This window comes from Sus scrofa, chromosome 13 (assembly GCF_000003025.6).
Source record: "Sus scrofa isolate TJ Tabasco breed Duroc chromosome 13, Sscrofa11.1, whole genome shotgun sequence".
Taxonomy (NCBI): domain Eukaryota; kingdom Metazoa; phylum Chordata; class Mammalia; order Artiodactyla; family Suidae; genus Sus; species Sus scrofa.
The window spans coordinates 131,327,268-131,354,925 of NC_010455.5; the positions used below are offsets into that span (position 1 = coordinate 131,327,268).

At 52.2% G+C, this 27,658-nt stretch overlaps 2 protein-coding genes across 2 annotated transcripts; both read right to left on the reverse strand.

The window, feature by feature from the left end:
* On the reverse strand, positions 241-10,454 carry CPN2 (carboxypeptidase N subunit 2). The gene is made up of 2 exons (XM_013982302.2): positions 10,328-10,454; positions 241-2,205 (listed from the first exon to the last, which is right to left on the reverse strand). Exons 1-2 carry the CDS (start codon positions 10,361-10,363, stop codon positions 559-561), a joined length of 1,683 nt encoding a protein of 560 aa, XP_013837756.2. The 5' UTR covers positions 10,364-10,454; the 3' UTR covers positions 241-558.
* LRRC15 (leucine rich repeat containing 15) lies at positions 12,511-27,424 on the reverse strand. Its single transcript, XM_021070067.1, has 2 exons — positions 27,350-27,424; positions 12,511-18,423 (listed from the first exon to the last, which is right to left on the reverse strand). The coding sequence occupies exon 2, from the start codon at positions 18,416-18,418 to the stop codon at positions 16,673-16,675; it is 1,746 nt and encodes a 581-aa protein (XP_020925726.1). The 5' UTR covers positions 18,419-18,423; positions 27,350-27,424; the 3' UTR covers positions 12,511-16,672.

Genomic DNA, 27,658 nt, shown 5'->3' on the forward strand with positions numbered 1-27,658 from the left:
TGGATGCTAACAGCCTGAGACCCCCTCAACACCAAGTCAGACCTCTGCCCCTTATCTTTCTGGTCACCTCTATTTCCAGCATATCTCTCTTTTTTCTCTGTATCATTTAAAAACATATTTCCAGACAAAACAATAGAAACAGACAGTGGCTCTTGAACTGCATATTGAAAAAGGGTGGCCTCTGCTTTGCGGGACTGGAGCACTGGCGGCATAGCATCTCAGGGTCAGGAGGAGACTGCGGTGGGTACTAAATAATAAAAAAAACACCAGGGAGTGGTGTTATTTTATTCTCCGGACCACAACACGGCTTTAACAGGTGCTTTGCCAAGTTTAAGGAAGGCCTGTTGGGTCTCAGACTCAGAGATGGGGTGATGACGGACGAGGAGGAGGCGGAGACGCGGGGTGCTGGAGCTGACCGCCTCCACCTGCTCCACCTTAGAGATGGCACTCCATCCCCTGCACCTGAAGAACCAGAGCTTCGGCCTTCCCTCTGCCATCTCCTGCCTGGTGAGGCCCGGAGACTGTCTGCCCAGGCTTCTGGTGGCACAGGCTCTGTGCCTAGGGCTCCCCTGCCCGAGCCTCAATTGACACAGTTACCCTCACAGAGCCGCAACTCGACTTCAAGTCCCACTCCTGACAGGCATTGACCATCAGTCCCGGGGAGCCTGAGGCCTGCCTGGAAGACAGCTGGACGTTCAGCCAGCGACATTTGGCCTCGTCACAAGCCAGCACCACGGTGCCCTCGGGATTGCTGTAGGTGCACCGGCTCCGTGCTGCCCTATCCGCCGCCGCCAGATCCCAGTCATCCCCTGGCTCCCTGTCTTCCGGCCCCGGGGCCTGGAAGCCCAGGTGGTCCCGGGTGACAGGACAGACTAGCTGCTCCTCCACCAGGGCGGGCACCACCTGGCCCTTCAGGTAGGCAGGGCCCGCACAGTAGGTCTGGATGTTGAAGAGCCGGTCACTGAACTGGTGCAGCCAGTTGAAGAGGTAGGCTAGGTGACAGTCGCACTGCCAGGGGTTGCCGTGCAGGGCGAGGTTGAACAGGTTGTAGTTGGTGTTGAAGATGCCCTCTGGCAGTGTGGTCAGGAGGTTCCTGGAGAGGCTGAGCAGCTCCAGCTTGGACAGATTCTGGAAGAGGGCTGGGTGCAGGGCCGTCAGGTTGTTATAGCCCAGGTAGAGCTTGACCAGCCCGTCGAGGCCCCTGAAGACGCCAGTGGGGAGATGGGTGAGGGCGTTGTGTGACAGTGTGAGGGAACCCAGGCTGGACAGGTTGGCGAAGGCTCCCTCGGGGACCATCTCCAGCTGGTTGTGGGATAGGGACAGGCTGATCAGGCCCGGGGAATGGGCGAAGAGGCCGGTGGGCAGCATCTTCAAGGCATTTCCCTGCAAGTTCAGGAAGGTCAGGTTGCCCAGGGAGGAGAAAATGGCCGGGGGCAGCTGCCGGATGGCATTGCGCTGCAGCCACAGCTTCTCCAGGTGGGGGAGCTGCGCGAACACTTCCGGGGGCAGCTCAGAGATGGAGTTGCCATCCAGGAAGAGTTCCTGCAAGCTACTCAGCTTGCCGAACACCCCCTTGGGCAGGCTGGCCAGCACATTGTTGCTCAGCCTCAGGGTTTCCAGGCTGCCAAGCGGGTGGAACAGTTCCTCGGGCAGCTGGGCCAGGAGGTTCTGAGCGAGGTTGAGAGTCTTCAGATGTCTCAGAGGCTGGAAGAGATGCCTGGGTAGGGTCTGGAGCTGGTTGCCCTGCAGCTGGAGGGACTCCAGGGCATCCATGTGCCCGAAGAGGCCCTCGGGCAGAGCTTCCAGCTTGTTGAAGTTGAGGGTGAACTTGACGAGGGAAGCCAGGTTGGAGAAGATGTTGGAGCTGAGATTGGAGAAGGCACCACCGGTGATCTCGAGGTCCTGGAGCCTGGGCAGCCCCCCGAAGGCATCTGGCCCGAAGTGGCACACCTGGGTGTTGAGGAAGACCACTTTGGTCAGGTTGGGGCTGCCACTGAAGGCCCTGGCTCCCACCGTGGTGAACGAGGTCTCCACAAAGATGATGTCTGTGGCGTGTGGCGGGATGTCCGGCGGGATGGCGGCCAGCTCCTCCTCGGAGCAGAACACCTCGTGGATGAAGCAATCACACCCCACGGGGCAGGGCTGGGTGGGCCTGGCCAGGAGCAGGAGGCAGGCCCCGCAGAGCCAGGCACCTCGCAGCATCTCCTAGATCCGAGTGGGAAGAGAACACAGAAGGGGCACCTTCAACAAGGGCAGCATGGACTGGCCAGCATGGCGGTTCAATGAGCCAGGAGGCGGGAAGCCAGTTTATGTTGCTAAGAGCTGTTTTCATACCACCTCTCATCAGCCTGCAAGGTCAGTGTGACCTGAGTTCTGACCTCCTGACAGCCAGGCTGTCACGTGACCTGCCCACACCCACCTTGCAGGCCAGTGACAGGACCAAGACTCTGGTCTCCTGGACTTGCCATGCTCTTTCCAGATCGGAGAAAGAGATGGGAATAAGACTAAAAGATGTGGAAGAAGAGTGTGAAAGGAGACCACAGTTGCCATGGAATGTTTAAGATAATACGTAAAATGTGGACAGATTATTCCTGAGTTGGAATAACTCTTCCTGAACATCCAAATCTCAGCACATTTCAGAGCCTAACTATGAGGAGATCTTACCATCTGCTTTTGGCACCGCCGAGGCTGAGAGCAGCTGCAGGGATAAGACAGGCTCTCATCTTGAAATGTGTCTGCCTTCTCCTCAATACTGCTGCCAAAGCTCTGCCACCACCATGGAGCCCACGGAACTTTCCAACATTACGTGGTACAGGAAGGTCCCAGAGGCAGGGATTCCATAGACTTATAGCTTTTTGTTGTGTGTGGGGGGTTGTTTTAAATAAGGAAAGGGGATTGGGTTTTTAGTTCACTAAATATTATTATTATTATAATTTTTTTTGCTATTTAGGGCAGCACCTGTGGCATACAGAGGTTCCCAGCTAGGGGTCTCATCAGAGCTACAGCAGCGCCAGACCCGAGCCTCGTCTGCAACCTATACCACAGCTCACGGCAACACCAGATCCTTAACCCACTGAGCAAGGCCAGATGTGGAAACCACGTGCTCATGGTTCCTAGTCAGATTCATTTCTGCTGTGCCATGACGAGAACTCCACGCTAAATACTATTTTTAAAAAAAATGCCAGCATCCATCCACAGGACAAGAATTGGTGATGCAACTTACAAGCATATTAGCACTCAGAGTCTTTTTTGTATATGAACCATTAGCAAGCATGGAGGAATTGAGAAATGTCATATTAAATGTTTTGAGATTTCAGGATGATTTGGGGGCATTGGGTTTATATTCCCATATGAAAAGACAACAGGGGGCTTAATTGCCCCCTTAGGGGGTCTGCACCCCTCAGGTCACTACTGCTCTCACCCACATCATCATTTACATTGTAGTAGTTCAAGGTGGAATCCCTGCTTCATCACATTCTAGCTCTGTGACCTTTGGCCATGTGCTTCAATTTCCTTATCTGTAAAATGAGGATAATAATAGCGCTACCATGTTAGGGTAATTGTGAGAATTAAGTGACTAAATATAGGTAAAGGTTTTAGAACAGTGTCTGACATAGTTTGAGCAACGAATAAACCATGTTAACTATTGTTAGAGGTTGCAAACCGCCGTCATAACAGAAAGGTTGTTTGAGTATCAAAAATTAGGAAGAGGAGTTCCCGTCATGGCGCAGTAGTTAACGAATCCGACTAGGAACCATGAGGTTGCGGGTTTGGTCCCTGCCCTTGCTCAGCGGGTTAAGGATCCGGCGTTGCCGTGAGCTGTGGTGTAGGTTGCAGACACAGCTCGGATCCCGCGTTGCTGTGGCTCTGGTGTAGGCTGGTGGCTACAGCTCCGATTGGACTCCTGGCCTGGGAACCTCCATATGCCGTGGGAGCGGCCCAAGAAAAAGAAAAAGACAAAAAAAAAAAAAAAATTAGGAAGAGAAAAATGCCATTTAGATAGAATACATTTAGCTTGAAATAAATTAGAAAGACATACAGGAATAAGGAAAGGCCGAAATAAAGAAGGAAAGACTAAAAGAAAGAGAAAAATCCTCATGCGATGTAATCATAATTTTTTTCCATGTACCTGCCATCTGCGGAAACTGCTGGGGAATCGGCCCCAAGCACCCTTTGCTGGCTGCCTCTCTGCTGCCCTCTGCTGGCTACCTCCTCCATTGCAAGACTCAGTTTGGGGCCAAAGGGCTCCACATGCAAACTCCGAGCTTACAAAAGCCCCCCATACCCTCTTCCCATTCAGACACTCAATAACTCTCAGTTGTCTTAGGACTTCTGCCTAATCAATAGAGAAGGAACAATTTCCTCCTGAGATAATGCATACCTCCCTTGAGGCTCATCTGATGGCCGCATAGATAAGCCACCGGAGATGGATTTTATAGGGTGATTGAGGAGGTCTAACAGTGATGGCACCTGCCTACCACTAAGGACTCAAGAGAGAAAGGGACAAGCCTCCTGGTCCTACCACCCCTAGACCAGCATCACAGCGTTCAGCTTCAGTGTGAGACTTTTCCCTTGAGATTACATGCTCAGAATACAGATAAGAAGCAGAAGGTCCTGGCTGAAGAAGGATGAGGAATAGTCTGCCCAACACCTGCTGCCTGGGCTGCCCCTAGGATCCTGACTGAAGCCTTTCCTGACCCCAGGAAGGAGGCACCTGGCAGTATGCTTCTCTAGCTCAGCACCTAGCATCATCACTAAATCATGGATTCTCATGGCTGTCCTTTTTTGAGGTGGCTGTAGCCCTCTCTAGGCTCAGCCTCCCGCACAGTGCTGACTCATGGTGGGCTTGGCTACAGTTTGTTGAACTGAACCCTCCACAGCTGGGATGAGCAGCTGGAGAGGCAGAACTGCCTTTCCCTGAAACGGTTCTGAGCTGACGTGAGTGACTACAGCCAGGTGTGAGCGCACGCTTGAGCCCTCCTCTCCCTGAGAGTAAGAAGGGAGCAATTTCTTGGGGAGGGGGGCACACCTGCAGCATGTGGAAATTCCCAGGCCTGGGATCAAACTGGAGCCATAGCAGTGACTATGCTGAATCCTTAACTGCTAGGCTACCAGGGAACTCCAAGAGGGAAGCAATTCTTGGAGTTCCCTTTGTGGCTCAGTGGTAACAAACCCGACTAGTATCCATGAGCATGTGGTTTTGATCCCTGGCCTCTTTCAGGAGATTAAGGATCTGGTGTTGCCTCGAGCTGTGGTGTAGCTTGCAGACGTGGCTCAGATCTGGTGTTGCTGTGGCTGTGGTGTAGGCTGGCAGCTGCAGCTCCAATTTGACCCCCTGCCCGGGAACTTCCATATGTCATAGGTGCATCCCTAAAAAGCAAAATAAAAAAATAAATAAATAAATAAATAAAGAGAGAGAGAGAGGGAGAGAAACAATTCTTTTTTTTTTTTTTTTTTGTCTTTTTGCCATTTTCTTGGGCCACTCTCGCGACATATGGAGGTTCCCAGGCTAGGGGTCGAATCGGAGCTGTAGCCACCAGCCTACACCAGAGCCACAGCAACACTGAATCCGAGCCATGTCTGCAACCTACACCACAGCTCACGGCAACGCCGGATCCTTAACCCACTAAGCAAGGCCAGGGATCGAACCCGCAACCCCATGGTTCCTAGTGGGATTCGTTAACCACTGCGCCACGAAGGGAACTCCGAGAAACAATTCTTATTTGTAATGTGTCCTAATGTTATCAATGTACCAGTCCCCTTCCTGCTAGTGTCCTCGGCTTTCAAAGGCAGTTTCTGGAAGAAATCCCACTAGAATGGGCAGGAGGGCCCTAGGGACCATCTGGCCAGCCTCACTGAGAGAGCAAGGCCAGGACCCCCGGTGTTTACAGAGGGGGTTGGGTTAGAATCCAGATTTTCTGCTTTCCCCAGTCATTCCTGCTGGGAGAGCTGAACAAAGCGGAAAGAAAAAGCTGGTGGGGAGACTGTGCCTTACCTGCCCAGCCACCCGAGGAGGCGTCCTCTCCCCCATGCTGTGCCTCTCACTTTAAGCCACTGTCACTTGGAAATAATGTTTAGAATTTTCCAATGAAGAGCATAACGAGAGTATTCAGGACTTGAGTCAAAACTCATCTGGTGGCCCAGAAAAGCAAGTGGGGACAAATCAGCCGACGCCCAGGGAGTGGTGGGTGGGAAGGCGGGGGCGCCTCTCTGATGTGGGGGCTGAGCTAGGGAGCGAGTCCCACCTGCCGGCTTCTAAAGTTCTCACACCTTCATCTTGACCCTCAGAGCAAATTGAGAAATTCCCAGCGCTGGGAATCTGGGGCTCCCAGAGCAATGGGTCCAAGGGCACACAGCTGAGAAGTTCAGGGCCAAGGTCAGTCCTGATGGCCTGAGCGCTCAGTAAAGTGCTCACAGTGATGCCAGGAGGCTTCTGGAACAGGCAGACCTGTCCTCGCATTTGCAGGACCCAAGGTGAACGGAGACAAGGGACCTCGCGTACTGCCTGTCCCCTTCTCTTCCCACCAGACTCTCTCCACTACTGTAGGTAGAGACCCCACAGTTGCCCCCCAGTACCCCACAAGCTAAAGGGTATACACGTCTGTCACAGGGTCAGCCTAGGGAAGATGGACCTGGGAGGGTCAATCCACACAAGCCCTGGGTCCTGGGGACCTGGAGAATGGTTTAAAATGGGGACACGGCCTCCAGATGGGCATGACCCTTTGATCCTGCAGACTTCTCATCCCTTGGGGGTAGTCGCAGTGGGAGAAGGGCCAGAACAGTGCCTTTGAAATTCAGAGCAAGACCCCTTTTGCCCCGGTCTCCTGGGGAAAAAGGAAGATACTCAGGGTAAGGGTGTGGAACCCCGATAATTTCCAAATGATCCACTCCCAACCCAAGACTCATTCGCACACCACTCTATGGAATGCTCTTTGTGGCTCAGCAGGTTAAGAACCCGAGAGTATCCATGAGGACTTGGGTTTGATCCTTGGCCTCCATCAGTGGGTTAAGGATCCGGTGTTGCTATGAGCTGTGGTGTAGGTCACAGATACAGCTTGGATTTGATGTTGCTGCAGCAGCTGCAGCTCTGATTCAACCCCTAGCCTGGGCACCTCCACATGCCTCAGGTGTGGTCCTAAAAAAGAAACAAATATATAATAAATCACATCTCTCTAGAATGGCCAAAATTTTGTGCTCTGAAGTCAGACCATGTGATTTCAAGTCTTGTCTCCATCCCTTACTAGCTGTGTGGCCTTGGCTGAATTATTTAACCTCTCTATGCTTCAATTTCCTCATCTTCAAAACAGCAAGCTTCAATACTACCTTCCCCATGGGCTGGTTCTGAGGATTGAATGAGAAAATGCTTCAAAAGCTCCAAACCCAGATCCGGGCACACACAGCACACTCAGCCACAAGAGTCCAGGCCAGTGCCAGCTCTGTTCTGAAGTAGGCACAGGAGTCAGCTAAGGAAAAACTGATGAGATCATCTACGCATTTCATTTACAGGCCAGTGAGATGCCTCTCTCCAGCCCTTTCTGGTTCTTTCTTCATGGCCAGGGGAAACGAGTCATTGTTTTGCCCTTGGTTGAGCAGAGCTCAGATTCTGATGGCTCTGGTCAGGATGCCCAGGACTTGGGCCCCTTCGCCAAGCCACCCTCCAGAGCAGGTCACCAGGGGACCCTCAAGGACAGGTCGCTAGGGGTGCTGGAGAAGCATCCCTGCCTCGGCACTGCGGAGGCTGGCACCAGACAGGGCAACAGCCAAAAGATTCCTACTTGTCATCTGAGAAACCATCTCTGCATTAGTGCAGAGACCAGCAAATGCCCACAGAAATGTTCCATGCCTTCAGCAAGCCAAGGAAGTTTGGCTTTGGGCGGAAACGGGGAGGCGACCGGTTGCAAACGGACTCCTTCCTCTTCTCAAATTGCTTCTAGGTCGGCACATTTCAGTGTGTACCGCGAGCCCTCCGTCACCCGCCGCAGAGACAACCCTCACTCCTCCCGGAGGGTGGCGGGAGCTCAGAGCCCTGCCCCCAATCCCCAGGGCACTTGCCTCTTGACATGGTGTGTCTACACCAGGGACCATCTCACCAGCAGGGCCAAATTTTGTCCCCTGGGCTCCAGTCCATCTGGAAGCAGGAAGAAGGGCTTCCAAGATGCGTCCAGATCCCCTGTCCCCAGGATGCCGGGCTCTTTTCTTCTCAACCAGGGAACTAAGCCGAGTGGCTGAATCAGTGGCACCCAGGCTGGGCTCCCACCTTGGCCCCTCTGCAGCCAGGCTCCCCCCCCCCACCCTGATGCCCAGGGCGTCCTAAGCAGTGAGTTAACCCCTTGGAATCCCGGTTTCTGCATTTGTAAATTGAGAACAATCATGATAATAAGAATCCCACCTGCAATCCCAGCACATTAGGGTTATGGTGGCAATTAAATGAGATAACTGGCCATGGGTTTTCGATACTATGATACAATAAGAAATGTATGTTTTGGAGTTCCCATCACAGCTCAGTGGTAACGAACCGGACTAGTATCCATGAGGACACAGGTTTGATCCCTGGCCTCGGTCAGTGGGTTAAGGATCTGGCATTGCTGTGAGTTGTGGTGTAGGTCACAGAGGTGGCTCAGATCCGGTGTGGCCGTGGCTGTGGTGTAGGCTGGCAGCTACAGTTCAGATTTGACCCCTAGCCTGGGAAGGTCCATATGCCTCAGGTGTGCCCCTAAAAGAAACACATGTTTGGTCTTCATCCTAGTTGCTGGCACAGAGCTCCCCAAAGGAATATGCTGGGCTGTCACCGGGTGTTGCTAAGGGAGGAAAATCTTTGTTATTCATAACAAACCCCTTTCAACTCAAGCCTAGGTCGATGTTAATGAAGTAACCTTAGATGGGCCCCCGGATAGCTTCAAATTATACACAAAACATTTGCAGGGGTTGCCTCTGAAGAATAGAATTCATTGCAGGTGATTTTAATGTGTTCCTTTTGCTTAATCATATAGTTACTCATTTTTCAGTTAACAAACAGGTATTACTGTTGTAATAAGGTTGACAGTTACTCTAAAAAAATCATGTCAAACACACAGCACAGTTCCAAGCACTTGATTCCTTTCCTTCCTGGCAATTACATTGCAGAGGCTCCAGGGAACTTGTCTATGGGCTGCAGCGCTGCTCGAAGATAACTAACATTCCGAAATAAGAGGAGATTGTGAACTGGATACTGTACTTTCTTCAAAACTCCCCGTGGACCCCACCTCCAGCCCTCTCAGACACAGTCCCCTCCACTTTCAAAGGCCTGTGCCTAACTTTATTGCTGCCTGTCCCCATTCTACCTACCCTCCAGACTGGTTCAAATCACACATCCCTTGGGAAGCCGTCCCTGATTGCACCTCCTTTGGCTCCAGCAGGAAGTCTGATCTTCTGTTAAACTCATAGGTCCTTCTGCTTGGCCTTCTAGTCAATTGCACCATCTGATTAGGAGGAGCCCTTGGGGGTGGGGGTCCTGTGACCACGGCGTCCCTTACCTGACTGTGTATCCAAACACCTGGCCAGGGGTTGAGACACAGAGCGCGCCTCAGGCCCTGGGTGCTGAACTGATCCGAACGTGTTGGTGGCTCTCGTGAGCCTGTATCTAGGGTCTTTTCATTTTGCTTTGTGGATTGGGGCTGTCAGTGCTAGGCCCTGGGTTCAAATTCTGACACACCACCTCCTGGCTGGGTGGGATTGGGCAGATCACTCCATCTTTCTAAGCCTCCTTTTCCCAGGGCATGGTTATAACCCCAACCCTCAGTGCTAAAATTAGCACTCAATTGGATGAGAAATATACTAAATTCAATGGTAAATAATAAAGTGTTTAACATAGTGCCTCACAGATAATAAATGTTCAATAAAAGGTAGCTACACACAGGTTTTATTCCTAGAGTCACTATACTTTATCACTATACGGAACACTTCCAGAAATAAAAGGGGAGCTTTAGATAATCACGCCAGGATGATGACATAAATAAGGGTGGAACCAGGAAAACCTAGGCATATGGTCACATTGCTTCTGCCCACCGTTCGCTCGTAGTTCTCTGAGCACAGGGACCAGGTCGCCTTCATCTCAGAATCCCCCTACTGCGACCTACCTCCTGCCCCATCCAGTACCACCTGGCTGAGCACCTGAGGGGCTTCTCCTGCCCGGACAAGGAGACACAGAAGGTGCACCCTGCCTGGAACTGGGGACATGCTTTGAAACCCGGGAGCAGTGGCCAGTCCATCCCCCGCCCCGAACCCCAGGCCAGACAACTCCCCAGTGCGCACAGACCCCCAAGCCCTGGAGTGACCCCAAGAGACCTACCATGAGGGGCTGATGGGCGGTGGGGGGACCGGCCATCCTGGCTCTTCCCCAGGCACAGAAGAGCCCCTGGCGTGGTCTGTGGTCAGTGTGAACCCAGCAGCCCTGGCGCTGATCAAAGTTCCAGGCAGTGGTTCCTCCCCTCACGTGGCCTGAGCCTTCCCGGAATGTCACCAGGGTCACAGGACAGCAGGACAGAATCTAGGCAAGGCCCCTGAAGATTACAAAATGACCCTGAACTAGTCCCATGGACAGATCCCCTCTGGGGCCAAAATCCAGCTAATGTTATAGGCTTGGCACCTTGAGGACCCCAAGGGCACCTGCTAGACCCTAGAAAATTCCCAGTGGGCTGGTCTGGGGTAAGCAATGGGATCAGGGGTCCACACTCACAGCCCCTCCTGTGCAAGGGTGGGCTGCCCTCAGCTGGGCAGCTGGCCACAGGCCCACCCTGCGTCTCTCAGCACCAGGAGGAGTTCTAAGAAGGGCATGTGTTTGTTGTCTTGTCGTGTGTGTTTCTTTAGTTAATGCTTATTTCACTTTCTAAATCCTTGCTGAGTTAAAAGGGGGAAATGAGGTAGGGAAGTGAATTTTGGCCCAGTATGGAGAGGAATGCTTTCACTACTGGGATTTACCCAAGGATGAAAGGATTACTTGAGGAGGGAGTGGCTCTCTGGCTCCTATGGTGTCCATCCAGGGGTTGCAGAATGAGGTGGAGAGAGAGAGAGAGAGAGTGTGTGTGTGTGTGTGTGTGTGTGTGTGTGTGTGTGTGTGTGTGTGTATTCATACATACTCATGTGAAATCAAACCACAGACACATCCCACTGGCAGGCCCCTGGGCCTAAGTGTATGCGCTTTTGCAGAGGGGAGATTTGCATTAAGAACTCCAGGGATATTCTGGGAGTTGGAAGGAAGGCTCTCACACCTTTTCTGTTATCCAGAATTCCAGACACCTGTCTGAGTGGATGGTTTCATCAGTTAGGGAAGGTCAGCAAGGCCCTGCCCCAGTGATTGATGGGGTCCAGCCCCACAAAACAACCCCCACACTACTGACCCTGGCTAGGTCTGGCCTCCTGGGACAGGCTTACACCTGGCAGAAGGGAGTGAAGAGCTAAGGGAGCCCAGGAGAATATGGTTTGAAGCCCCACCCCACCTCATCCTGGGCACAGCAGTGGGATGAAGTAACAGAAAATTCACTTATCTCGAAAGCACTGGACCTGTGCCAGCAGCAGTGGCAGCCCTTGGACCCTAGGTGCCTGAAGGGACACTTGAAGGGTCACCTTCCTTCACGTGGTGTCTTCTGAGAGCGCAGGGCTCACTGATCCTGGTACTAAGCACTGTAAGGGTCCTACTCACCTACGCTTGTGTGTGTGTGTGCATGTGTGTGTGTGTTTATCACAGTGTGTGTGCATGTGTGTGTGTGTGTTTATCACAGTGTGTGTGCATGTGTGTGCTGAGTAAATGTCGATGCCTCTCTGTGACAGAGAAGGAACTCCAGCCCAGGAGTCTGGAGGCCTGGTTGTCACCCAAGCTCAGCCACTAGTTCACTCAGTGACTATGGGAAATTCATTTTCCCTGCCTTTTTAAATTTTCTTTTGGCCCACCTACAGCATTCTAAAGTTCCTGGGCCAGGGATCCAACCCAAGCTACAGGTGTAACCAGAGCTACAACAGTCAAACACTGAATCCTTAACTTCTAGGCCACCAGGGAACTCCCAATTTTCCCTATGCCTTTTTTTTTTTTTGGCTACATTCAGAGCATATGGAAATTTCCGGGTCATCAAATCCATGGCAACATTGAATCCTTAACCCACCGCACCAGGCCGGGGATCGAACCTGCGCCCCAGCAGCAACCCGAGCCACCAAAGAGACAATGGCTATCCTTAACCTGATGTACCACAGCAGGAACTCCAGTTTTTCCCTATGTCTTGATCTTATTTTCTTCATCTATAAAATGGGTTGAACCTGAATATTCTTAAGGCCCCTTTTGGAACCTTATAGGTTATAGGCCTATAACCTATAGACATCACTGCTTATTTCATTTTTGGGGCCCCACTCACTTTCTAAAGTCCTTTCCCAGCCCATAATCTGGTCTCTGCCAGAGGCTGTCCAGGTGTGCCTTGCACTCCTGTGACAAGAATTTCCTCAACAGTGAAATCCCCCAGGCAAGACACACAGAGAGCTCGCATATGTCCTGTGTATACCATTTATTGTTGATTCTGTACACCAAATCTGTTACAAGCAGCATCCAGCAAAGACGGACCCCCGACCTGGCCCACCAGGGCTCACACTCTATAAAACCCCAGGGGGCCTAGAAAGCTCTAAATGCGTCGCCTAGCACCTGGGACCATTTGCAATGATTCTCTAAATGAGGCAAAATCTACTTTTTGACAGCAGCACGAAGGCAACAACCGGCTGGTGAGAACAATCTCTCCTTAGGTGCTGGTCAAACCTTGGAGGGGAGGAGGTTAGCCTGGAGGAGTCCCCCCACCCACCCTCTCTGAACCACAGCAACAGCCTCCTCCCCAAGACCACCACCGCCTCCCCAGCAACCCCGGTTCAGTTCTGCGTAATTCATAGCTAAAGCCTGGCCTAATGCCCACGTCTGTTTAGCAACTTTCGTTATCTAGCTCTCTCTAGCTGTTTGTCCTCCAAAAGCTTCCTGAGTTTGGAAATATTTCCTGGCGCTGCACGACAATGACAGCTGAAAGATGGTGACAATCGTGTTGTTGCCCCGAAGAGGTCTGAGCACTGTGTGGTGCCTTTCATTTCTAATGAGGAGGAACAAGATATATATAACCCAACAGTTCCCCGGAAAGAAGCTAGGTTTTCTTTAATGGATGGATGAGTTTAATTTGTTTCCTATGTTTAGGAAGCTCTGGATCCACACAGTACCAGGTGAGGTTCCAATGGCTACAGATATGGGGAGCAACAGAAAATAACTCGCATTATCTTTGGTTTAATGATGAAAGCCCAGGACAGGCCACAAGGTCTTGTACAAAGTTTGAAGAGAGACGAAAACCCACAGCCTATTGAACAACATTGCAGAAGAACAAGAGGTTTTCAACCCTCTCACAAGGGGATAGGTAAGGGTACCACTCATGCACAAAGGAGTTGTAAGCGTTAAAAAGAACATGCCTGCTAAGTGCTTTGAAGGTCACCTATGCACAACAAGCATTTTTTAAAAACAGTGGTTCTTTCTTTCTTTCTTTTTTTTTTTGCTGCACCCATGGCATGAGAAGTTCCAGGGCTAGGGATCAAACCTGAGCCATAGCAGTGACAACGCCAGGTCCTTAACCTGCTGAGCCACCAGGGAACTCCCTAAACTGGCTTTTATTATCTTTCCTCCAACACTGACCGTCCACTCCCAGTGGAAGCAAGGAGAGCTAGAAGCCAGTGAGCAAAAGGGGAAAATGAACTCAACTTCTGGGGGACCAAAGAGCTAACTCCAGCCATAAGAAATGGGCAAGCACATCATCCTATGGGCAAGGAAACTCCACCCACCTTTTCTGGCTCCTGCCCAAACAATGTGGTTCAGAGAGACCAAAAGCCCTGCCAAAGAAGAGGCAGCCCAGCAGTTCTCTCTGGCCCATTCTGATGGGAGAAAGGAACAGGCCAGCTCAGAAGATGAGGTAAAGGCTCCCCCACCCCCACCCAGGATGCTCCTGGGGTGAGTCATCTGAGGACAGCTGCCCTCCAACCAGCCTTTGGCTGGAGACACATGTTGGTACCTAGGCCAGAAAAGAAGCCTTTCCAAGGTCCTGGCCAAGGCCATCGATACCCAGGAGTTCTGGGTTCAGATTGGCAGGGCACACAGGATGAAGAGGACTCCTTCCTCCTCTCTCTGCCACCCTTGACCCCCCTGTCCCCTCACACAATGTGATGCAGGAGCCTCCCCACAAGCAGCACCTTGGAGGAATGCAGGGCCAAACCATGCTTCCTGACTGGAGGAGAGCGGGCCAGGCTCACCTTTGGGCCTCTGGATTAAGGAGACAGGACACCCCCTGTGGAATGATACCCATGAAGCTCTGGGCTCACTTCCTTTTGGATCCTGGCAAGCCTTGGTACACGTCCGCCAGTTGCTATAAATATTTTGAAAACGTTTTGGAGACAGACCCAGATTTCCCTTGGGGAGATGATGCCTTTCACCCCTAACAGGCCCCTTCTCTCCCAGATTCCTTGGGACAGAGAGTAAAAACTATAAAATGCACAAGTTCTTACACACAACCGTTTTGGACTCTTTGTGCAGGACCATCAGCATCACGGGTGTTAAGGCCCCGGGGATTTGTTATTTGTTTCCTGGGCCAGAGGGAACTAGTAAGGGCCAGTCAGGATTGACAGGAGATTTCCAAATTCCTATGTGTTGGCTGAAGCTCTTTCCTGGACAGACACAGACACCTAAAATTCCCCATCTCACTGCTTCTACATCTGAACTGGTAGACCAGTTGTCTAAAGACATGCATTGTCATTGGTGTACTTTCTTTACCAGGGTAAATAGATATGCAGCAGGAAGGGAAGCAAGGGCAGGTGTTCGTGTGACTACAACTCTGGACCAAAGAACTCAACACGTGGACCTGGACCACAGCCAGGGAGGAGCTGCGGAGAGGGCCTTGATCCAGGGTGAACTCTCTACATACCCTGATGCTGCCCGCTGCATCTGAGAATGCTGACGTTCAGTTTCTAGCTGATTGTGATGTTTTACCATGACATTAGAGGGTTTGCTGGGTTCCCTTACACTTGGCTGTCCAATTAAACGATCTCATCTCTGAGCTATTTCACTTCCCCCAAATGGAGAGTGAAAATCAAAAACAGATATAGACACATCATGCCCATAAAAGGCCCAGGCAGATGACTCTCCAGTGAGCAACAGACAGCTTGTTGCAAGGCTCTGGTGTGTGGTTGCATGGACTTCTCTAGTTGAGATGCTTCTGACCTGGCAAGTCTGAGGACCTAAAGGTCTGGTATTCAATTCAACCCCCTGTCCAGGCCAGAATGTATGCATGTCTCCTCCTCCAGCCTTGGCAGCTGGGCCTTTTCAAAGGCTGGCTGGGGTGTCAGGGTAGGAAGGGCAGGGAGGGTCCCATCCTGATTCATGGGGAGCCAGTTCCCACGTAAGTCCATGCCACCTCCACAAACTCCAATCTTCTCCAGTAAAAGGTTGGGATGGAGGATCCTGGCGATGTCTTGTTTCTTAAACAGGGTGCCGATTACATGGCTGTGTACAGTTTGCGCAAATCCATCAAACCATATACTATCGTGCTCCCACTTTTCTGCCATACAAAGTTAAAAGGAATGTACATGTGTATGTGTGACTGGGTCACCCTGCTGTACACTAGAAAATTGACAGAACACTGTAAACCAGCTATAATGGAAAAAAATCAAAAACAAAACAAAACAAAACAAAACAAAAAAACAAAAAAACCAACCAAAGTTAAAAGAGAAAAACTCTGGGAGTGAACACAAGGATCCCCCTTGCTTTCCCCACCCAGTACCAGTAGACTGATTTTAATGTTTTTAGGGAGTCAGAATTTCTACACAACTTTATTCCTTAAAGGGCTAAAATTTACAAATCAAATCTGCTGCAGTTTGGGAATATCATTCTCTAAGAGGCTGAACCTGTTGTACCAGTGCCTGTCTTCCTTTTCCAGATTAAAAAAAAAAAAAAAAAAAAAAAAAAAAAAACGCAAGAGAGATGTTGATGATGGCACTACCTCCAGGAGCTGAGCAGCCTCTTTTTTCCCTTCTCTCTTTCATAGCATCCTGAAAGCCGGGGCATTTGGCAGTTCTTAAGAGATCAGCTGAATGGTTTGAAGCCTTCTTTGAGGAGAGACGTCCCCTTGCCTTCAGGAGCAAGAAATGAAAGGAGACCTTTTATTTGATGGGACAGGGTAGAGCTATGCCACAAACAAGAGGAAGAAAGAGGGGAGGTCAATTTACATCATACTTAGGAGAGGGGTGGTCCCGGTGGAGAACTATTCCCACAAAATGGACAGGTGTGTCATAATTGTGTCTATAGAGACTGGCAGGGGTGCGGGTACAGGGAAGGTGGTTCTTGGAGGAGAGCTGGTGAGGCTTTGGAGGAGAGGCCTTCTTGGAGGAAGCCCAGGGGTGTGAATTGGAAACCCTGCAAGGTTTTAGCCAAGGCCAGTCCAATCTTCCTAATGGTAAGGAGATTCTGCAAGAACCTCTTCTAAAGGAGAACCAGGCAGGTCAGGAAAAGGTGGGGGTGTCTTTTGCTCGGGGACCAGAGAGAAGAACAAGGGATGGCTCTATGGGTCGAGGGATGGAGTGATGAAGTCCTGGATTCTCTGGTGGTCCCACCATTCCCCAGCCCTGCCTCCAGCCTGCCTCTCTAACACTCATTGGGTGCCTTCATCTGCATCAGAACGTCATGGCTCCTCTTCTTGCAGCAGCAGCAGCAGATGCAGGCAGCCAGGGAACAGGCCAGGGCAATGATGCCAATGACAATGGCGGCAATGGCCAGCCCTCTCTGGGCTGGGGTCATGCTCTGGGAATCCGTGACCCCGATGGTGGTCAGATCAGTGTAGTCCGACACGGTGCTGGTGAAGTCAGTGGCGGAGGAGACGGAGGTGGTGTCAGTGTAGCTGGATGTGTCCGGGTACTGCGATGTGTCTGGGTGGCTGGGCACCTCGGGGGTCACTGGGCCCTGGACACTGGGGATAGCGACACTGATGCTGATGATGATGAGGGACTGGCCTCGGACACTGGCTGGGCTGAAACACACCGGGAGGGTGTCCGTCCCCAGCCGGGCCCTGTTAAGCAGAAGCCAATTGTGGAGCGGAAGGATGTCTGAGTCACACCTCCAGGGGTTGTCATAGAGCCGCAGCTCGCACAGCTTCCCCAGGTGATCAAAGATGCCCAAGGGCAGGTTCTCCAGCTGGTTGTTCTGCAGCTGGATGGTCATGAGGTCATTGACATTGGCGAAGATGTTCCCCGGGAGCTGTCTGAGGCGGTTGTTCTGCAGGGAGATGTTCTGCAGGTTGGTTAACATGCGGAAGACGTTCCCGTCCAGCTCCTGCAGCGCGTTGGTGTGGAGCGACAGCTCCTGCAGCTCCACCAGCCCATTGAAGGCATCGGGGGAGATGTAGCTGATCTGGTTGCGGCTGAGGATCAGGACCTGCAACTGGCGAAGGCTGCTGAAGACATTGTCCGGGAGGGAGGTGATGTGGTTGTCGTAAAGCCAAAGCTCTCGCAGGTTGTGCATGGGTCCAAAGATGCCTGGGGAGAGCTCCTTCAGGGAATTCCCGAAGAGCGTGAGCCTGTTGAGCTGGGGCAGCTGCATGAAGATGCCGGGGGGCAGCTGGGAGATGTGGTTGTTGGACAGGTAGAGCCTCTGGAGGTTCCGGTTGTTGTGGAAGAGGCCGGGGGGCAGCATGCCAATCTGGTTCTGCTGCAGGGCCAGCTCCTGGAGGTTGCCAAGCCCATCAAAACAGCCCATGGGGAGGTCCGAGAGCCTGTTCTCATACAGCCGGAGGACCTGGAGGTTCCCCAGGCGCTGGAAGACCCTGGGTGAGAGGTGGGTGAGGCTATTCTTGCCCAGGTTGAGCTTGGTGAGACCCACCAGGTGGTCAAAGACCCCATCAGGGATGTACTCCAGGTGGTTGCCATGCAGCTGCAGCTCCTTGAGGTTGCTGAACTGGGAGAAGTGGGCCGGCTGGATCTGCACCAGCTGGTTGCTGGACAGAAGGAGGGACTCGAGGTTGTCCAGGCCCTGGAAGAGGCCAACAGGCAGGACCTGAAGCTTGTTGTTGGCGAGGCTGAGGTAGCGCAGCGAGCCCAGGTTGCGGAAGGCCCCGGGCATGATGTGGGACAGCTCGTTCTTCTCAATCCTCAGGGCGATCAGGGCTGAGATGTTGAGGAACGGAGACTCGTTGAGCTCGGTGATGTGCGTGTTCAGGATCTGCAGGCTCATGGCGTTCCAGGGCAGCGGGGTGGGCACCGCCACGATGCGTGCCCCGATGCACTCCACCTGGGAGGCCCTGGAGCAGGTACATTCACTAGGGCAGCCATAGTAGGCCAAGCCCGCAGCCCAGACTTGGCAGCCCACCAGCAAAAGGAGATAATGTTTCAGTGGCATGGCCTCTGAAAAAGGAGAGAGAGCACACGGTCAGGGCTGCCTCACCGACACTGCCGCTGTCTGTAAGCCAACGCCAGCCTTGGGCACCAGACCCTGGCTTGCCTTTGAAGCCCATCACCACCTACTCACCTCATGCTCCCTGCGGTCTGCTCTGCAAGCCCCTTCGCCTTCCCCCATGTCTGCCTACTTCTCTGCTTTTGCCCAAGCCATTCTTGCCACCTCAAGGGCTCGTCATCCTCATCCAAAGCTCTCCCACATGCCTAAGTCTAGCGCAAAGGCAATCACCTCTGGGAGGCTTTCCTGGCTTCCATGAGTGTGCATTAGTTATCCTCCCATGCAGGTGGTCTTCCCAACCGCCTCCGTGGCCCAGGCCACAGCGGCCACAGACGGCATGCACTGTGTTCCCATCCATCTCCTTCAGTAGCCAATAGGTTGGCGAGGGCATCATGTCCCAGCCCTATGAGTCCCTCAAGTCAGGAACAGTCTCTCTCTCTCTCTCTTTTTTTTTTTTTTTTGCCTTTTCTAGGGCCGCTCCCCCCCCACCCCATCCCCCAGCATATGGAGATTCCCAGGCTAGGGGTCGAATCAGAGCTGTAGCCACCAGTCTACGCCAGAGCCACAGCAATGCCAGATCCGAGCCACATCTGTGACCTACATCACAGCTCATGGCAACACTGGATCCTTAACCCACTGAGCGAGGCCAGGGATCAAACCCGCCACCTCATGGTTCTTAGTTGGATTCGTTAACCACTGAGCCACAGCAGGAACTCCAGGAACAGTATCTTATCCATCCCTGTGTCCCTCATAGCACCTAGACTTGCTGATTGAACACAGCTTCCTTGGGAGGAGCAGCTAGGAAAGGAGAAATACACAGGGCCAGAACCTGGGGGAAGATGCTAAAGCTACCAACACGGAGGCCTGCTGCGCGGAGCAGCAGCAGCAGCCAGCAGAGGTGGGACCCCACTGAGATCTGGTGGGAAAGGCTGCAGGGAAGCTCAGCTTCTCCTCTCTGGCCAGCCCAGGCCCATTGCTGCCACCACCAACCTGCAGCCCCCCCCCCACTGCCCCCCACCGCCCCATGTTAACCCTTTCATGGATGCTTCATCTAGGTTTAATCCAAAGCACCTTTCCAATGAAAGGAAATTAGCTGCACCACCTCCTGTCTCACTGGAAGGCACTGCTGTGGGTCAGCCCATGTCTGGGATCTGCCTTCTGGGTACTAGTCCCAGTTCTCAGAAGAAACATTGAGTGACCTGGAGTAAGTCCCAGGACAATGAGGATGTACGTGGAACTGAAAGGTGGTAGGTCCCCATGCGCCCACAGACACGGTGCTGATCTGGGCATGGAGCCAAAGTCATGAAAGCATTGGTGTTTGAGGTCAGGTCTATAAAACGTATAGATGGTGGGGACATGGGGTGTCAGGTGGGGACTGGGCCCTACCAGATCATGTAAGGACCATGAACTAGCTGTTTGATCTCGAATCAAGCTTGAGGCCTCCAGGCTGAGCTTCCTTAAGTGAGGGTGGTAACTTCCGCCTGAGCACATGGGAGAAGGGCTGTGAGGGTGTTCTGTGCAGCGCTGAGCAAATGTGTGAACAGGTGTCATGCTCATCCGCATCGCAGCCCTTGTGGACCCCTGGATGCAGGAAGGCCTCTAAGTGCTTTTTCTCCTGGCATTCTTAGCTAAGGGACTCAGAATTTCTGTGTACATATAGAGCGTCCGTAACTTTAAAGGGGTCCCTAACTCCGAAGGGTTAAGAACGTCTGGTCATACTTTCCTGTCATTTTATAGGGATGCAGAAAGCAGGAAAACTGAGGCTCAGAGCTTAAAGCCCGGATCTCCAGATTCCTAGATGAGAACTTGAGTGTTAATTCAGTGTCTCTCCTTTTAATGAGCAAAAGTCCTGAGTCAGAGGAAGGAATGTCCAATGATGGCTTATAAGACACAAACTGGCTGGGTGGAGAAGGTATTTCTCTGGCCTCTCTTTGTTCTTCTGAACCCAGGGCGTCCTGAGTCTGGCCCATAACCCAGAATCATCCAGGCTGCCCAACCTGGTCTCAACTCAGTGCACCCTTTCCCTGCCTCCCCAGCAAGCTTACTCTGAGGAGAGAACCCAAGTTCACCCCCCACCCACCCAGATCTTGATCATTCCCTTATTCATGGTCCATCCAAGTCCTGACCTGCTGTACTTTCACATCAAAGACTCAAGTAAGAATGTAGAACTGCGGAGAAATGAAAGAAAAATAACAACTTGACCGATGGAGTCTGAATGCAAAGGAAGGGGACCAGATTAAGCTATGCACACATCTAAAAGGATGAACTTGTATAGACAAATGTCAGACCTGAACTTGAGAGCATAAAATGAACAGCCCAGACAGGGGACACAGAAAAAGTGACTTACCATCCATCCCCAGAGAAAGGCTTAGGGCTTTTTATTGATGGTAACAAAGAAAGGAGACTGCTCCCACAAGCTAATGTGATCTTAGATTGCATTAATAGAAGTATCAAGTGTGGAACAAAAGAAGTGATAGTGTGGGAGTTCCCATTTTGGCTCAGTAGTAATGAACCCAACTAGAATCCAAGAGGATACAGGTTCGATCCCTGGCCTCAATCAGTGGGTTAAGGATCCGGTGTTGCCATGAGCCGTGGTGTAAGTTGACGATGATGCGGCTCAGATCTGGCATTGCTGTGGCTGTGGTACAGGGCAGCAGCTATAGCTCTGATTTGACCCCCAGCCTGAGAACACCTAGGTGCTGCAGAAAACGAAAAAACTAAAAAGAAGGAAGGAAGGAAGGAAGAAAAAGAAAGAAAGAAAGAAAGAGAAAGGAAGGAAGGAAGAATGGAAGGGAGAGAGAGAGAGAAAGAAAGAAAGAAAGAAAGAAAGAAAGAAAGAAAGAAAGAAAGAAAGAAAGAAAGAAAGAAAGAGAAAGGAAGGAAGGAAGGATGGAAGGGAGAGAGAGAGAGAAAGAAAGAAAGAGAGAAAGAAAGGAAAGGAAGAAAGAAGGAAAGGAAGAAGGAAAAAAGGAAAGAAGGAAGGAAAGAAAGAAAGAAAGAAAGAAAGAAAGAAAGAAAGAAAGAAAAAGGAAGGAAGGGAGAGAGAGAGAGAAAGAAAGAAAGAAAGAAAGAAAGGGAAAAAGAAATGGAAGGAAGAAGGAAAAAAGGAAAGAAGGAAGGAAGGAAGGAAAGAAAGAGAGAGAGAAAGAAAGGAAGTAAGAAAGAAGGAAAGGAAGAAGGAAAAAAGGAAAGAAGGAAGGAAGGAAGGAAGGAAGGAAAGAAAGAAAGAAAGAAAGAAAGAAAGAAAGAAAGAAAGAAAGAAAGAAAGGAAGGAAGGAAGGAAGGAAGGAAGGAAGGAAGGAAGGAAGGAAGGAAGGAAGGAAGGAAGGAAGGGAGGGGAGGTGATAGTCTTACTCCACACCACCCTTATGGGTCTACATCCATAATGCTATTCTCAGTTTCACCCTGAATTTCAAGAAAGTCAATGACAAAAGGGGCTCTTGAAGGCCTTCTAGAGAATGGTAACCAGATGCAGAAACCAGAGCATCTGCGCATCCATTGAAGGAACTGTAGATGAACAGCCAGAAGGAGAGAAGATGTGGAGAGCCTGCAAGTGTGGTCTTAGCACAGAGGAAGGCCGGCTCTGGGATAAAGAAAGCAGCCTTACTCAGTGTGGCTCCCAAGGTCAAAACTAGTGTACAGAAGCTTCGGTTCACTACCAAAGAGAGCGTGTCCAAATCAGAATGGACAGCCGCCTGAGGTAGTAAGCTCCCCATCACTGAAATTTATGATGTCAGAAATGAGCATCTGAAACTGAGCAACTACTTGGTAAGGAAGCTGGAGAGAGGCTTCCTCTACCTGTCAGGCTATCAGATTAGATGACAACTGATGTCCTGTCCATCCCTAGGATTTTAGGAGTCTAAGGCTGAGTCCTGGAGCAAGGATATGAGATCCATCTACCTGGACAATGGTGCCTGTGTTCCCAGGGGGTTTGTGGCGACAGGTGTGGGCATTCGCCCACCCCCTTGATTTATTTGCGCGAGAGAGATCTAACCCCTGGATGGACTTACCAAAGCTGAAGGATGGCTCCTGGTGATGAGCCATTTAGGACTTATTTTTAATGTATATTCTAATGCCAGAATGCTTCCCAATGATGTGGTACCCAAGTATTAGAGACAAAAGTGCCCATGACCTGGCAATCCCAGGACAGTCTCTGTCAAGTTCCCCCTTCTATCATGAGGGTGTGGGGCAAAATACCCTCTGAAGACCCATCTCAGGCCTCTCCAAGTTTGCACTCCCCAGCTGGGGAGGGGGCATCAAGCCAGCCCCAGGCAGGGCCCAGGGCCAGGGGAGTGTGCCTCATGGCCTGGAAAGAGGAGAAGGAAGAAGATGAATCCCTTATGGGAACAGAGCCACTGTTGTTTCAAATGGACCACACTCAGCTTGACAAATATTGCAAGAATTTGCAGATTTTCCTTTTTATATATTCTCACGCCTGCAGAGCCCATCCCAGCACCACATGCACTGGTTTCCTACTTTCCAGCACTTGTCACTGCCACAGCTGGCACTGATGGCTCGAAAGGCCCTCCAGAGAGCCCCTCTCAAGCCTAGTTGCAGAGCCTGTGGGGGAGGGAGGGGCCGCAGAAGCAGGGCTGGGGAGCCAGCCGGGCCCTTGAACTTCTAGCAAGTGTGGCAGGCATATACGGTGGCCCGAGGCCCTCAAGAGCCCAGCACACAGCAGCCTAATAGCCCACGCTGCCTAGTGCCGCTTGGCAGCGGTGACAAATGCCAGTTAAAGACCCACGAAGCTGCCCTAATTACACCCTCCTCCTCCAGGCGGTCTGACGCGTCCTCAGTCACTGCAGCGACTTGGTCCGGCCCCTGTCCTGGGAGAGGGCGCAGCCTGGCGTCTGTCGCTGGCCCAGAGAGTTCATCGAGCCGGCAGACACACAGCAGGACAGACAGACAGCTCACCTGGACACTCTGATGCAGTCCCTCCCCAGGACTGGAAGCACTCAGACCAGGCACTCTGGCTCCGGATCTCTTTGGCAAGAACTGCCTGTGACTCACGGGCAAACACATAATTAGCCTCGAAGCCCTGGGCTTTGTCGGTTGGTGGGTTGGGACTTTGGGTTTAATACCATCATTCCCAGTCCCTAAACACGAGGTTTCCTGGGAGGAGACGCCTTCTTACTTCAATGCCACGGAGCAAAGCTTCTGGAAGGCACCTCGGAGACAAAGGTGCTACACTGTCTGAATGCTAAGCTGGAGTGTGAGTTTAGGTAAATTCTCCAGGCCTCAGTTTCCCCTCCCGTAAAGACTCCCAAGGGCTCTCGGCAGCACTGACATCTTACCAGAGACAGAAAGGAGATTTGGCCTGAAGCCCCGCCATCCCCACTGTTCCCTGTAGGTCACGTGGAACCGCCAGCAGTGTCACCTCCATACCGAGGCTTGAGGACCTTATTCCCATGGTCTCAGGCCCATCTTGTTTCAAAAGTTTTCCAGGCAGAGCAACCCCTGCTTGTTCATCAGCTCATCTTCGCGTGGCCAATAGCCATTTCATGGATGGGAAAGCTGAGAGGAGCCTTAGGGAGCCTCTGGTCCCGCCCCCTCCCAGTGCACCCAGGGAAACCAAGGCCCGGACAGCAGTTCTCCTGCCCTGACCTGTGCTGTCCGCACACAGAGCAGGCCTCCTCTGCACTGAGATGCTGCCCCATCCACTGAGGGAGATGCCAGGCCGGCACTGTGGTGTCTCCCCCACACACGGCCAGTGTCCGCCTCAATCAAACACCATTCTGTCTGCGGTCCAATGGGTCCCAAGTTCATTGTCTGACTAAGAGGCTCAGTGCATCCCTACCTCCCCCACTCGCTGAAAAGGGGTAACCACCATCCGCCACCTGCCAACCATCAGTACCTAAACATCACCTGGAAGTGCCTGGGAAGCTTGCTTAATAAAACAGACCTCACAGAACTGCAGCAGTGAGGATTCAATGAGTTAATGCATGTAAAGCACTCGGACTTGGTCTTAACCCCAAACAAGTATTATTCATCCTGCTATTAAATAAAATCAGAATCTCTGGAGGCTCCACTCACAGAGATTCTGATCCCCGGGTTGAGAGTTGGGGAGGGGTGGGGGCGGGTGGTGGCCCAGGACCCTGCATGTTGAACACATTCCTCAAGTGACTCAGATGCAGGGGTCCACAGCCCACCCTCGGAAGCATCAGTTGAGGCCTAGACCACCTGGGACGCCACGTTCCTGACCCATGTCATTTACTGTCAAGGCAGCAAGACTGTACCCTGGATCGAGGAAGCTGAAGGTCAGGCCATAGACCTGGTCCAGCCCCTCTATCACTATTTCCTTCAGTGGCCTTTTCTCCATCCTTGTCAGACATCTGGGGTTTGTGCTAAGTTGAGCAGCAGCAGAGGCTGCTCCCTGAGCAGCACTTGAGGCCCAGGGCCTTAGACATCCTGGTCTGACCATCTGGTCCTTTTGTAACTGGAAAAACGAAGGGGTCCAGAGGGAGGACTGGCATCGCAGACAGTCAGCGGAAGATTCCAGATACCCAGATCAGGCCTCTACCTAACCGTAGAGCTTGGGGACCCCCCGAACCCCATCATGAGTCTTCAGGACCTTGTCAACCATACATCTGGCAGTGCCTGGAAGCGGGCAAGAGGTGGCTTCCCTCTCTCCATCCTAAAATGAGGGCTCATCTACAATCCGCCCTGCAGCTGCCCAGCATGATGAGTCAAGCTCGAGTGCCTCTCCCAAATCCCAGCATGCATGGTTTCAGGGATGTTCTACCTCGAGGCTGCTCTGATGCTCATGTTTTCTCAATTGCACCTGAGCTGCCTGAAGGAGTGAAGGGAAGGAACGGAAGAGGTCACAGAAGCGGCTGATCCCAGCATTTCAACATCCAGCCCGGTTCAGGGCTCTTTCCATGAGGAAAGCTCTACCCGAAACACATCCTGAAGCCCCAAGAGAAGCGGGGTCACCCTCCCCAACCCCGCCTATGCCCCATGGTTGACTCCATCTTTCCTGGGCCCATCGAAGTCAAAATAGGGTTCATTTGTTTAAAAAAGAAAATGAGTAAGAAAAAGCAAGTCCTTTCCAACCCCAGGGTTTGGGGAGGTAGGGTTTCCTGCAGAGGCCAGAACAGGGCTGTAATTAGCTGGGCGGAAATGGCAGGAGATACTGACAAACTTGCCAGCAGAGCAGGGAGATGCCCCCACTTGGGGCTCTTACTTTAAAGCCATGGGCTACAGCCCCCTTCTCAGGACCACACCTGGGGGGCCCAACTCAGATAGAAAAGGATCGGCCCCCCCCATCAAAGCATCTTGAAAGAGATTCCTAAATCTTAGGTCCCAGAAGCCCAAGGGGACAGTGAAACCCGCAGCTGAAGTCAAGCTTTTGAGGCCAGGATTTAGGGACACAAATTGCCATGTGTAATCACAGCCCTCGGAGTGTTTGTCAGGGAACGGCGGCAGGACCAAGTTGGAACAGCTTCTCTCTCAGGTCCCCTTCCTCTTCCACATCTGGATCTACCCCCACTTGCGCCCCACCACGCCCTCCATTTATTGAGCCCCATTGATGATCCCCTGAACCCTATCATGAGGCACACTGTCCAGGTAGTGTGCCCAGCCCTGGGAGAGCCTGCTGTCTTCTTTCTGCAAAGTCTCTTTAGAACCCATCCCCGGCCCTGACCTTGATCACGTACTTGTCTCCTTTCTGCAGAATCTGCCCTGCTGACTCAAGACCACAGGCAAATGGGACTGCCTGGTCCTGGATGTACCCCAGATGTTCAATCAAGGCAGAATGTAAGAAGTGACAGGCATTAGAGAATTTCTAAATGGCAGAAATCAGTGGCACCAACACTGGCTGAAATACTGTGATACGATCCTAAAGGAGAAGCTAGAGAGTGACAGATGGACATCCAGCACCTTCAGCCTGAATGATGTTGTGTCACAGGAGAGAGTCGCAACCTGCCCTGAGGCCACACCTTTGACCCTGGAGGTAGATGGGCTCTCTCACCCTTGGCATGGGTTAGAAACTCTAGAAAAGTTCGGCTTTTCCACAGTTGGTTCCTTGGCCCTGCTCCTGTCTCTGCCTTTGAGCTGGGGAGCTGGTCAAGGTACAACGGTCACAGTTTTAAATACAAATTCCCCTTATGGTGAAGCCATCTCCGGCCCTGACTCTGCCTGTCCACAGCCAGCAGCTAAGGCAGCCAAGCCCCATGGTCTAATTGGCCAGAGGGGAAAGCTGCCAGAATGGGGCCGCCCAAGCCACACACAAACTTAGAATCTGAAACAACCCCGAGCCCACAGCTGAATTCCAAACTGCAAATCCAACCCAGGCACCGGCACAGCTGCTAAAGCTGCATTTGTAGCAACTCTAAGTCAGTCTATGAAGAGAGTACAGCTCTCTAACCCAGGAAACCTCCATCTGTCCTGGACAGACCTAAACGCAAGACAGGCCACTGGTGGCTGCTGTAGTAAATGCTGGGGCAGAGAACCTTGGTTCAAAGAACCTGAATCTTAAAAAGAGAGACTCTTCTCCCAGTGGAGCTGGTATCCTGAAAGAGGTAAACTCCTGGGTAACTGCTGTGATAATTTAGTCAACTTGCAATGCATCCTGCAGGTCTAAAACTTCTTCGCATCCCAGGTCGACATCAGGGCTGCGTCAGGGCCAGAGGTTCCAGAGGCTGGTCCAGAATCCGCAGAGAGGGGCTGTGGCCGCAGGCGCCTGGGCAGCATGGGGTGGGGCCACGCGCCCCTCCAACACAGGCTCCACTGGCTGGGTTCCTAACCGGGCCAGCCCTGCCCCTTCTGGACTCTCATCCCTGGGGAGCGGGGTCAGCAGAAAAGAAGGGACGGGATAGCCGGGTCCTTCCAGGCCGGTGGGAGGGAGGGAGGAGGCAGGAGGCCGGCCCGCCTACTTACCAGCAGCTCGGCGCCCGCCCGCCTGCCGTCGACCAGAGGGAGCCGGAGTGGAAGAAGACGAGGGACGGCTCAAGGCTGCAGCATGAGTGCGGCTCGCCGGGCGCTCCCGGTATTTAAGGGATGCCTCGCGTGAGTCACCGCCAGGGGCAGTGTCGGCGCGGTAGCGGGGAGGGGCACGCGCGCCCCTGCAGCACCCCGACGTGCGAGGACAGAGGGCACCAGACATACAGGCAAGCCTGCGCGCAGCGGAAGGGGCTTCCTTCTGCCAGTGTGTTTGTTTGGTTTGGTTTTTTCGTTTTTTGATTTTAA